The sequence below is a fragment of the Magnolia sinica genome, chromosome 13, assembly GCF_029962835.1.
Source record: "Magnolia sinica isolate HGM2019 chromosome 13, MsV1, whole genome shotgun sequence".
NCBI lineage: Eukaryota > Viridiplantae > Streptophyta > Magnoliopsida > Magnoliales > Magnoliaceae > Magnolia > Magnolia sinica.
The window spans coordinates 39,204,987-39,218,492 of record NC_080585.1 but is presented as its reverse complement, the minus strand read 5'-3'; the positions used below and the strand labels follow the sequence as shown (position 1 = coordinate 39,218,492).

General features: G+C 41.6%; 1 protein-coding gene across 1 annotated transcript; it reads left to right on the top strand.

Annotated features, from left to right (window-relative positions):
• Positions 1-657: 657 nt before the first annotated feature.
• On the top strand, positions 658-2,193 carry LOC131223635 (uncharacterized). Its single transcript, XM_058219087.1, has one exon. The coding sequence runs from the start codon at positions 822-824 to the stop codon at positions 2,013-2,015; it is 1,194 nt and encodes a 397-aa protein (XP_058075070.1). The 5' UTR covers positions 658-821; the 3' UTR covers positions 2,016-2,193.
• Positions 2,194-13,506: the final 11,313 nt, after the last annotated feature.

Genomic DNA, 13,506 nt, shown 5'->3' with positions numbered 1-13,506 from the left:
TCGGTCCCGGATCGAAACGAGTTCGGGTCAAGTTCTTGAAAAAATCGAATCGAGACGAGTTGGACACAATCTAATCCGACTCAACTTGATACCCACCTCTACTAAAAACCTACCTAACAGGCATTTCATGCCGAAAGTTCCTAAGCTGGAATGCTGGGTGGGGCTACCTTAATGTTTTGTAGAAATCCACCCCATCCATCCATTTTTGGTGGTAATTTTAGCAGATGCAATCGAAGTTCAGGTGGATCCAAAACTCAAGTAGCCCGTACAAGAGGGAAAACCGGGAAAAAAGTTTACTACCGTTGAAACTTGAATACTTCCTCTGAGATATTATATATATATGTTTATATTCAATCTAAACCGCTCACGAAGTTATTACCACTAGGATGAAGTGAAAACATGAAAATTTTATCTTGATATATAGCTTTTGTGGCCATAAAAATGTTTCAACGGTGGTCACTGAATCTCGGTTGTTACCTCTCGTATGGCCCACCTGAGTTTGGATCCACCTCATTTTCAGTCCCAGCTACTCTAATGACATCGCAAGACGGATGGACAGTCTGGCTTACTAACAGACATTATGGTGGGTCCCACCTGCCATCCCAGCGCTACAACTTCCCGCTAAAGGCATTGTCAGGAAATCCGCTTCTCTCTCACTCCAAACCTAAAACCCTTAAACCCTCAACCCTCGAAACTCTCACCTTAAATTTTCCCAATCTACCTCCATCGCCAAAAGAAGAAGAGAACGGCGAACAATCAGGTACGAATTTCTTCATTCCTCACTCCAAAAACATTGCTTTTCGTTGTAGAAACAGACCCTTATGTCGCTGCTCGAAACCATAACGATTGCAAAATCCGAATCTCAGACCCCCAAAACCCCATCCAAACACTCCATCATTCTCAATCCCGATGCCATCTTCTCCCTCTTAAAGCCAGACCCTAAATCCTCTTCTAACAACCTCATCGACCCCATCACGGGATGGCAAATCTCAGCCGTCGATTCTCATATTATCGAATCCAACCATCGATTCTTCAGCAAGCTCAAGCACAAGCTCAAATCCCCAAACACCCTCACCTCAGATGAATTCTTGCGAATCCTCAACTCCTTCCTTGAGAAAACCCGGGAAGGTATTGGCCTCTCGATCGGGGTGGGCCCCACTGACCCCGACTACACCCGCCTCACGATCTCAAAATTGGCGTTTGTGATAACCCGGGATGTCGCAGGGCTAATTTCAGAGGCTTGTGTGGCCCTCAGACTGTGGGAATTGATAGACACTCTGATTGCCCATGGACTTGTCGAGGGTTGTTCGTCTTCAGTGAATCTGATTGAAAATCTCATACGGAAGAACAGGTCGAATTTGATCTGTCTTTATGTCAGGAGTGTTTCCGATCTCCAATCGTCGGAACTTCTCCTCATTTTGAAGTATTTCCTTTCTCCATCCAAAGACAGTTACAGCAGTATGATTAGCGTGAGAAAGGAATGGGAAAGGCTGGCAATCTTATCGATCGAGAAAGCAGCTGAGAACACATCGACTAAAGAGAAATCCTGTCTTGCGAGGCGGGCTGCAGTTCTCCTCATGATGGCACATGATGGGTTTTCAGCATATGAGCTATGCTTGCACTATCTGTTTGGATCGAAGAACGTCGATGGATTGGCGTTGTCGTGGGCTGTTGCAAGGCTCGATGGGTCTGAGGTGTTGAGGTTAGTGAAGTATTTGGGGAAGTGGTTGAGGAAGTATGAGAAGTTTCCAGAGGCGGGGCCATGCCCTGGTGCTGTGGCTTTGGGATTGGAAGCTTGCGAATGGGTCCCAACAGTCGATTCAATTGTGGGGTGTCTTGCGGTGGTGTTGGATGAGCATTTCTCCTACTTGGCTTTGTATAATGAGTTACATGAAGAGATGAGATCAATGGAGAAGCTTGTGAGATCGTTCACAGCAGAAGCTGAGTTGTGTTGTTCAGTGGTGAGTGTAATTGAGAATCTGAGAGCGGATGCTGGCAGTCGTGGAGGTGCGTAGGCTGCTTTCTTTTCTTTAAAGCAGTGTTCTATCTTGGTAATTTTGTTTTCCTTTTGCTTCTTCTTCTTGTTTTGATACTTCTCTTTTTGGGTGCAAATTTGTAAACCTCTTGGAGGGAAGGAAGAAATGTTGTCCATCTTCATGGTTTTTGTAACCTGTCATCTATTGTTTGCTGGAATCTGATTTCTCTTTCGCATTTATTTATAAAAATAAAAAATTAAAAAAAAAAAAAAAAATTTTAAAAAAGGAAAAGGAAAAGAAAGAAAGAAATTTAATTGAGCTTTATAATGCTTCTATCATGCAAAATCAGATTTTTCTTTTTTCTTTTTAAATTCTTGTAGTCTCTTGGAGTGTTGTTGTTATGACCCTATGATGCATAATATGCCAAGCCGTTACGTAACTGTTTCGACATGCCTTGAACCTTTTCCCACACCTCCAACTAACCATTCTTTGGAAAGCCACAATAATCAATATTCTTTTCCTTTTTAAAAAAATAAAAATAAAAATCAAGTAGACTTAGACTTTTGCTGCCACACCAATTCTTCCCTCAAATCCTCCATAAACTCCTTTAGTTATCTCCCTCTCCTTCTTAATACTATCATTAAGATTTTGCATCTCTCCATCCTTGTAGACATTAGCAACTTTGTTTCCATCCTTTTCCAACACACCATGTTTTCTAATCAAAATGAAACTTGGCCAAAAGGCAAACCCATCACCTCAAGAAGAACCAGACTACAATTGGAAGCAAGACGAGAGAGAGCCATCTGATCCACCTCACAAAAATGCCCCCCACTAGATAAAAATCAAGAATCGGTCAAGCTTACACACGACAGGCTTTTGATGATAACTAGACCAACCATACAACCCCTCCCAACACACCCCTACCCCAAGAGGAAGATCGATTAGATCATTAAAAAAGACAATCAACAAAACTGTTTTTTAAAAGGTAAAATCAACAAAACTCATCATATTAATATTCATTGTACATCCACAAAGTTGTCTTGGGATAATTTAAATGCATTAAAATCACCTCCCATGCACCCTAGCAAATCCCACCTTCAATAAGTCGCTTAAGCTCTACCCAAAAATTAAGCCTTTTCCTTGACTCAATCAACCCACGTACAACCTTAAAGACCCATCGAAAATTATCTCACCAACACACAAACACACAAGGGAGCATTGAAATGACACTGAAAACACACCCATAAAATCATCTACACCATGATCATATCCTTGTTCCTCATAATTCCACCAACCGAGCCCCTCAAAAAAAAAAAAAAAAAAACAACAACAAATCCTATGGGCATAAGGCACCTTCAAGATTGCCCTGTCATTCACAACCTCCAACTTTGACTCTATTGGTAGAAGGATTGAAATTGATTCATGTCTTAGTGGATGAAGAGATGAAGAAAGAGTTCACTGACCATAGAAGTTCATTTGCACCTGAGAAATCTCAATGTCTGCTTCACTCTCCCGAAGCAATTCTCAACCACCTAAGTCCCCCACCCGATTGATCTCCCTTGAGTACTTGAGATATTACTATTAGCTCTCTCTAGCCCCACTTGCAAAGTGTCTAGCTCAATTCCACTTGAACACCATTAAGGAGGCCTTCGACATTGAATCCTTAGACAAAAAATACTCCTTTGATGTTAACCCTGTCAACTTAACTACATCCACCATAAAAAGGATGCCTTTTTAAAGATTCCATCAATGCCCTCATCTAATGCCAAAATTACATTCTTATCCCTACTCAGTTCAAAGAATTTGTCTCACCGACAATATTTTCATAATGCAATAACCACAAAGATTTCCAGATAATCTTGCCATGAGCTGAAATTCACTCATGAATAATCTTGTAAAAAGTTCGTAGGCTTTTAAACAAAAATAATTTAAAATTTGTAAAAGCAACCTATGCACCATCACCTTTTAGGGATTACTCCCTAACACGCATCCCCACACTATCGTTATGGAGAGGTGACCTTTTGTTGGTAACTCCACTCTACCTAGGCCCTCAGGTCACCTCATCATCGATCTTCCACTTTCAGATCCACTGTGTAAAGTCGCTATCTTTACCCTTGACAGCACGCTACAACAGTAAATTATGGGTAGAAGACATTTGCTACATCACCATCTTCCTCAATTGACCAAATTGATCCATTTCTCCCCCATACTTCCTACCGAGAACAATCACCTTCCTTCCCCAAAAAGCTTTCCTCTCATTAATCCAGATGCTTCCTCTTTCTGCTCTTATCCTGATAGTGTAAGCACAATCCTCAACAATGCATGGAACTGTAAACTTCACCAGCAAACCACCATCCAAGAGGACTTCTAATCCTTCCCACATCCCAGATGTCCTTGCATACAAACTTCAAATCCATCTCCAGCACAACCCCATAGCATGGCCCAATGGCTTTAAACATTTAGAGGTCCCATGCATCGAAGTGGTACTACTAACACCCTAAGCCACATTATTTTACTCAAAGAATCCGATGACACTTTCCTGCACTCGATATCGAGAAGAGGCCCCTCTGCCTTTCTCCCATTATCTTGCAGAACCCTGTCGACCTCCAACTTCAATAGCAGCACCAGAAGAAATATTTACAAACCATCTTCTCAGCTCCCATTGGGAGAATAGTCCTCAAGGTATTTAATAATGGCGATGGTCAGATGGCTGACGCGATACAGGCGGTATCGGACAATACAGCTCTGTAATGGCTGAAACCTTTTGTTTTGTTTTGTTTTTTTCTTTGGGGAGAAGACTAAAAAATTATTGGTAAATTTCTAAAAAATATTTGGGTCCCAAATATATATTCTTTTTGGTTTTGATTGTTGGTGTAATGGGCATTTGTTTAGTAACAGTATTGTTTGTTGTGCAGTGTCAACTTGGCATGCTGAAAATAGACCAAATAGGCCCTAATTAAACACAAGTCATGCATGATTTGGTGGATCAGGGCCCATTAGATAAGAAAGACGAAAAAAAAAAAAGAAAAGATGAAGAAGAAGAAGTGATAGTTCACCCCTTTCAATATTTCCCAAATAGTCCAGTCAGTTTCTGTTCATTGAATTGCCTTCAATTTGTGTTTTGATCCTCAAAATATTCCTACATCTAGTTTAAACTTAATTTTTAAGTTTCTTTCATGGTCAAAATAAATAAAGTGGAAAATTGAGTTAAAATTTGAAATTTTCAAAATGGGCCCTTTATGGTCGTATTGACCTGTAATGGCGTATTGGTCCCATAACAGTGCCGATATGGGGCATATCGGCCTACATCGTTCAATAGAGACCATTACGACCCACTTTTTCATAATGGACTGATCCCCATATCACATGACTGAGGTTAGCGTTTCCTTTACATAATAGCCTTTATAGCCATAATGTAACCATTTTTTTACTACCATTATAGCCGTCAATTTTAATTGACCAACCTAGAAAACTCATCGATCAAGAAGATTGACGAGTCATTTCTGTCAATGAGGTGGACCTTCAATATTCCTTTCTTATTGGCAGCCATGAAATCATGATAACCCTCATTCTGGGCTTCCTTACCATGGTATGGATTTCTCATAACCCATTGAAGAACAAACATCCACAATAGGGATTGTCAAGCATGCAAAGTAGGCTCCTGATTCAGCATGCTAACTCCCATACTGAGAATTGTTTAATCCTTTACATTCATTTGTATTTCACGAGATAAACCATTAGTCTCAACCGTTTGACCTTTGCCCATTAAAGGTATCAACCTATCTAATCTGCTTCATCCTTAAGTATGAAATAAACAAAAACAAACTTTCATAGCTCACTTATAATGTGATTTCTTCATATCACAATCCAATCAACTTTCCATTATTCTTGAAAATGTATAAGACTTCAACTATCTGCCATCTAGGGTCAATGTTGAATACTAGTATGTCTGTCCTTTGGTACTCATCACACCTCTAGCCTCTTGGGAGCATTCAGGGACAAACTATGGTCTAGCCATCATTGATCTTTTGGGCATCACTGCTTCCTTAGGTTTCATGATGATGCACCTCTTTAACTCCCAGCCTTTTTTATTTTTTTTCCTTTTTTGGAGATCTTGTTACATTTTAGATAATGAAACTAATCACTTCGAGTAATCTCCTAACCAACTAAAGCCTGGACTCTACATAGCCATTCTTAGCAAAGTTGCATTCTATATCAAACTCCACCTTAGTTCCACTAATTTTTAAGCCTCTAAACTTTAGTCTAAAGCCTTACTTGAACATCCAATTTTCAAGGAAGTACTAACATATTAGTAAAAGTGGAAGAAAGGGTTTGTCCATCAATTTGACGAAAATATCAATTCTCAACTCATGTTACAATAAAAGAAGCAGCTTACTGTAAGAAATATTATTTAGAGGTAACTGTTATGGGTAAAAGTGGACTAGCGAATGAGAAAAGGTCAGCTCGAACATCTTTGTGGGTCACAGGGTCGGCCAGCGCCGGTCATGACCAAGGAGCTCCTCAACGGCCAAGGAAGAGAAGTCGGTCACCTACTACGTATGAAGGCATGCTGGCATGTTAGCCATGTACCCAATGATGAGGGGAGGCTCGAAGCTCATACGAGTACCCAAGTCAGCTAAGACCACCTCGAACTCTTGAATTTGACCCTCCACAACATATTCCATCTGAATTCTACTAAGGAAAAGAGATCAGCCTCACTACCTTAATACAAAGTATGAGGGCAAGTCGGCAGGTCGGGAATCTACACGGCACTGAGAGAAGAGTTAAGGCTCGCCAAAGAATCCAAGTCGCCATATTATCCCCCCGGTCAGGTCGGTAGACTAACCCTTGCCAGGTCAGCCAAAACCACCTCAGCCTCGGCCTCCTACTACACATCTCCGTTGATTCCGAATAATCAGACTTTATCTGAGAAAGATCCACCCGAGATCTTCTCCTAAGATCTCCGGAGACATTCGTGACACGCTCTGGATGCAGATCTCCAGGAATCTTGCCCGAGAATCTCGGGAGATCGTCCCTACACGTCAGGGATCCAAATCCCTTTATAATACAGAAATCTTCTCTACGCTACCACCTCTCCTCAACTATAAATAGGAGCACCCCTAATGGTTAAAGGTACACAACTCTAATTCTAATATTCATAGACCCAAATTCCCTGTTTGACTTAGGCATCGGAGGGTCCCCTGCTATAGCCAGGGTCTCCTTTGTCTTCTTCATGTGTAGGTACTCGAAGGTCCAGTGAGGGTTGACTAGATTTCTGCATCCACAGTTTGGCATCATCTATGGAAATGAGATTAAAGTCGGCCCTGCTTTACCAGAAATTTACAATGGCGAAAGGAAAGAAGAAAGCTCCAGCTACCATTGCTGCAGCCAACCCAGCTCTTCCTGAATCATTAGTCGACCAGGGTGGCCAACCCTACCCGCAGCAGGCTGACTCTGCTCCTACAATGCCTGCTCCTCGATCTCGCACCCATGGCGATCGATTAATCTCCTTGGAGAACCGAGTTGAAGCCTTGAATAAAAACATGGATCGACTCATGCAACTCCTAAAAAGATAAAATCTACCCCCCAGTTGCGATGGAGAGGAGGGTGCTGCCACTACACAGTCCCAACCACCTCAAGCACCGGTCAACTCGCTGAGAAACAAGCAACCTCCTGAACTGCTAGCCCAGGCTCTTTCCTACACTTCAAGAGCAACCACACTCGCGGACTTCGACCTACACCCCGCGCTAGAGAGGAAGAGATGTGGAAAAGCTCCTGAAGCAGTGGCCGAGAACGAGGGCCCTTGGGAGGTAGAGCTCAGGGAGATTCAAGGGCAGATCGGCGACATCAGACAAGCCTTCCATGCCCAAGTGTTGACCTCAATAGAAGTCATGTTAGGATAAACCTAGCCACCATTCACCGACAACATTATGGCATCTCCGCTTCTGCACAGGTTCCGGATGCCGCAGATGACCCCCTATTTTGGAACCACAGACTCGACCGAGCATCTCGAGTCATTTAGAGCCTAGATGGATCTTCATAGCGCCTTTGGCCCCGTGATGTGCCGAGCATTCTCCCAGACCTTATCAGGAGCTGCTCAACAGTGGTTCGGGCAGCTGAAGCCGAAGTCCATCAATTCCTTCTCGCAGCTCAGCAAAGCCTTCCTCACATAGTTCATTGGTAGGTGAGACAAAATAAAGCCATCAACTCATCTTCTCACGATCAATCAGAGGAAGGACGAGCTATTAAGAGATTATCCCATCCGTTTCAACGCTAAAGCTGTCTAGGTTGATGATTATTTCGACTAGATAGCTCTGACCGCCATGGTTGTCGCCCTCAAACAAGGAAAGTTCATCTTCTTTATTGGTAAGAACCCCTCAACTACCCTCGTCGACCTCCTTAACGAAGCTCAAAAATATTTCAATGCCGAGGAGCTCTTTAGTTCACGAAGAGCTGCTAAAAGAGGAAACAACTCGGCTAAGGATAAGAAGCGAAAGGAATAAGGGGAGAACTCTGCTGTTAACACCAAAAGGAAGAAAGAAGATGACCAAGTTCGAGGCCAGCATACTAACCGGAGTAGGTACTGAAGGAAGCCGGGCTGAGCAAGGAAACCTGACAACCGAACCGAACCAATTAACCAAACTTGGCAATAAGGCTTGTTATGGGTAAAAATGGATTGGCTAAGGAGCAAAGGTCAGCTCGAACATCTTTGCACGGCACGAAGTCGGCCAATGCTAGTCATGACCAAGGAGCTCCTCAGCGGTCGAGGAAGAGCACTTTGTTGTGCTTCACTCAACGACCCCAAGCTCCTCCACGGTCCCATCCATTTTCAAGCAGAAGCTCAAAACATCTCTTGATAAGGACCCCCGAAGTATGACCACACGCTACACGACAAATTCGAGAGGAGATCCTCGGTTCTCTCAATTTCTACTAAGGGAGATAGGTCGGTCACCTACTACATACATGGGCAGGTCGGTAGGTCGGCCTTCTACTTGATAATAAGGAAAGGCTAAGGCTCATCGACCAATCCCGACCTCGACATTAGGTATTGAGAGACGTATCGACCAGAAGACATGGGGGGACTCTTACATCACCCATGAAATGCTGAACACTTGAAGAACTACTACTCCTGAGGACTTAAGAAGTCCTCCGACCAGGAATGCATCGACTGATTGACCTATTCGACAAGGGTGACCTCCCTTTCTAAAAGGAGAAAAGGTACCCGCGACACTACCACCATGCTTTCTACTGTTCGACGATTTCTACAATAAAAGAACTTCTCCCAGTCATGGGAAAAGAACTTCTTTTGAATTTTCAACTATCTGAGCTATAAAATCAACTACGAAGACTTCTCTTAGTGCAATGGAGAAACAGTCCTCACCAGTCGTCTGACCCTTAAAGAAGTGGTCAAATCACTAATTAGTAATGCTACTTGGATCGCGGGATCTACAATGAGGATCCCTTAGTGCAAGGAAAAATAATCCTCCTAAGTAAACTGCTCGGCCCCTCATGAAGGAGTCATTACAACCAACCCACATGTTCTACAAAAGCAGAATTCCCTTAATTTAAGGAAGAGCTCAAGAGCTCAACTCAACTCTCCTACTCGGCCAAAATGTCTGACCTCACCAAAACCGATTTACTTTTGTAGGGGGCTTACTGTTATGGGTAAAAGTGAACTAGCTAATGAGAAGAGGTCAGCTCGGACATCTTTGCGGGTCACGAGGTTGGTCAGCGCCAGTCATGACCAAGGAGCTCCTCAAGAGAGGTCGGTCACCAACTACATATGAAGGCAGGCCGGCGTGTCAGCCATGTACCCAATGATGAGGGGAGGTTCGAAGTTCATACGAGTACCCAGGTCGGCCAAGACTACCTTGGACTCTTGAGTTCGACCCTCCACAGCATATTTCATCCGAATTCTACTAAGGAAAAGAGTTTGGCCTCACTGCCCTAACACGAAGTAGGAGGGCAGGGCGGCATATCGGGAATCTACACGGCATTGAGAGAAGAGTCAGAGCTCGCCAGAGAATCCAGGTCAACATATTACCCCTCGGTCAGGTCAGTAGACTACCCCTCGCCAGGTTGGCCAAGACCACCTCGGCCTTGGCCTCTTACTGCACATCTTTGTTGATTTCGAATAATTAGACCTTATCCGAGAAAGATCCAAGATTTCGGGAGATCCGCGACACGCTCGAGATGTAGATCTCTAAGAATCTTCCCCGAGAATCTCGGGAGATCGTCCCTACACGTCAGGGATCCGAATCCCTGTACAATACAAAAATCTTCTCTACACTACCTCCTCTTCTCAACTATGAATAGGAGCACCCCTAATGGTGAAAGGTACACAACTCTACGCACAAAAACCCTAATATTCATAGACCCAGATTCCCTGTCTGACGTAGGCATCGAAGGGTCCCCTACTATAGTCAAGGTCTCCTTTGTCTTCTTCATGTGCAAGTACTTGAAGGTCTAGTGAGGGTTGACCGGATTTCTGCATCAACAATAACAATTATTTCTTTCTTATTAGTTCAAAAAAAAATAAAAAATGCATTCTGGGCTTTCCATTTGGTGGGTTGCATAGTTCAAATCTTCTATCGAAAAAGCAGGGCCATTTTACGCTTCAAGTGGTCCACGATGCTCAAAGAAATGGATAGCCAAGAAAAAATTGTTTTAACCATCTGATTTGTTTTTTTCTTTTTTCTTTTTTTTTTCTTTTTTGAATCTGTTACACCTGATAGTCATCCAAAAAAAAATCACACGATTGTTTAATATGAGTCCCATTCACAGAATTCAAAAGATCAAGCTGAATATGTAGCTAGACTAAATATTATTTTGGATGTGTTTAAATGCTCAATTGACCTGAATAGCAAACTGAACTAAATATATAGTAAATATATAGTAAATAACCAAAATTCGGTCAGCTACTAATGAAATAAGGTAATGTAAAGAATATCATCTGGCCTGAAAACTAAAAAAATGATCATCATAATTATGTCCCATCAATTTTAATACAAATCCAGGAGATACTTTTATTCTCAATATTTCTGCAAACATCCAAATGAAACATAACACAATTGAAACAAAAAAGAAATGGTAAAGTTGATAGACCTATAAGTTGCTTCCATTGATGTTGCATCGTGAATGCTCGCATGATTGTCCTAAACATTGAGAGGCATTGCATTAGTTTTATATAGGCACATTTGATGGTGATAAATGCAATCCCAGGATTTCGAGTATTTTACTTCGCTTTTTGCCATAAATTCCTTGAAGTATGGGTTGGAGGTTTTCCTGCCTAAACTGTATCACGAGTTGTAAAAGGCCCAAAACAACTATAAAAGGAAAGCGGAGAAGGCTCCAACCAAAGAGTGTGATGAGCCGTTCCTTAAAAATCAATTATGACTTCGTACAAGCAGAGTGTGATGGATTAAGTAAACATAAATCCATTTTTGGTTCAGAATAGCACAACACTTGATTGATTCGTGAAGCATCTTGATATTAATGGATAGCACTTTGTATGAAAGATATTCCTAATTTTCAAAACTACACTTATCTAATCGCCTATTGTTCGCATTAACAGAAACAAAGGTCACTTGGACTGAGGCATAGAGATTATTTGAAAATTTTAAGCATTTTATGTATACAATTTTTTTATACGATATGATTGCCCAGTCTATCACCAACAATCATAGAAAATACATTACAAGAAACACCCAAAATTCTCAAAGTAACCAAAAGCATCCGAAATAAACATGTATATCATTCTACAGTCTGAAATATTAAATATCTGAAAAGGTAGTCTAAGCCTCTCAATTTTCCTAAAAGAACTCGTCTTGCATCAATTGCACGGAGTACGCTACATGTGGCAGGTGGGAGATTGACCCATACTGTCCATCCAGAACCTCCTATATGAGGATGGTCCAATCCTAGCCATCTCAATGGCTTTCAAACCGGTAGAAATGAAAAATGGTTTACGCTCGACATTCAACAGGGAAAAGTGATGGCTGCAATCATCCAATAAATGTGTTACTTAGCTGCTGGCCACCCAACACCAGTTAGATGGATGGTCTGGACCCACCACCTCACTAGCCAAGCGTAACGCCATTGAGCAAACATGACTAGATTACAGTAATCAATTAAGTAGTTCACTTGGAATAATATCAATTAAAATCATATCGGTTTACGATTCTAACCTTTTCTGTGAATTGTTTGTTGAAAGGGTATTGTCATTAGGAGGGCAGGTTCATTTATTGACAAACTGATGTAGAGCGGGTTGCGGACAGTTTCATGGCCAAGATGGATCAGAAAAGGTACAGTCAATGACAGAAGTGATCCGGACTGTTAGACCTTAAATCGGGCGTATCTCACAATCCGGAATGAGTTATCGGGCGTAAAATGTATGATTTTGGGGTAGAATGAGCTACTTTAGCCAACCAACCCTGCTATGCCAGGTTGCGCAAGCCGGATTTGTGAAATATCCCTGGATCGATGGTCGTTTCCTTATTTTAATTCCTTTTTTACTATAAATAGTAAGTTTTAGTTTGATTATAACTTTTCATCCGTTGGGCGCCTGACACGAACAGGGCTTAGAAAAATTAGGAGAACAGCTTGGTGAAGTCAAATAGGACACTTACTATTTTTGGCTGAAAACCTTGCGCACTAGTAGACATCACGACCGTCTATAAATAGTAAGTTTACTATTTATAGTAAGTTGCGAATTCTAGGAGTCTTAGTTTTAGTTTGCTTCTGATTTGGTATCCCTATTTAAAGGGTTGTGAACTTGTTTATTTCATTGATTAATCAATTTCGAATTTTATAAAATTTATTTCAATTTTACTTGCTTTCTTTCTCATGGATTCAAGAAGCGTATGTGAGGAGTCCAAAGAAGTTCCGTGGATTCGGAACAGTTATCCTCTTGAGGGAGACGGTGCTCAACTTCATCACGTTCATCCCTGCGTCACAAACAATGACCCACTTAATCCAAATGTTGTATGTGTTATATCCAAACCGCCCATCCTTCTTGAATGATCATTTTATAGGACCAGACAAAACAAAAAACAAAAAACAAAAACAGAAACAAAACAAAACAAAAACAATGTGTGGATCCAAACCAGAAATGGACCACATTGCAAAAAATAATTGAATTAAACGCATGCAATTGCAAGCTTCCCGGGACTACAGAAGTGTTGGATCTTCCTCATTTTTTGGGACATACCTTAGAATGATATTGCAAAATGGATGAACGGTGTGGATATAATACACATTAATGAAAGTACGTCTACTTATATCTAACCACCCCAAATACTACACGGGTGCAAAGTGTAGCTATAGGAGTAATATTGCTAACACCAGTGCAGATAATCATTACTCATTTACCATGTATTACAATACATTACAATTGCAATCAACCATCCAAACATGCTTCCCGCATGCATGCCAAAAGAATTGCTTTACTGCATACATGCCAAACTTCTACCTAATTGTTCTTTTTACACTGTATAACAATACAATCCAAAATGGTAATCCAAACAGGCCT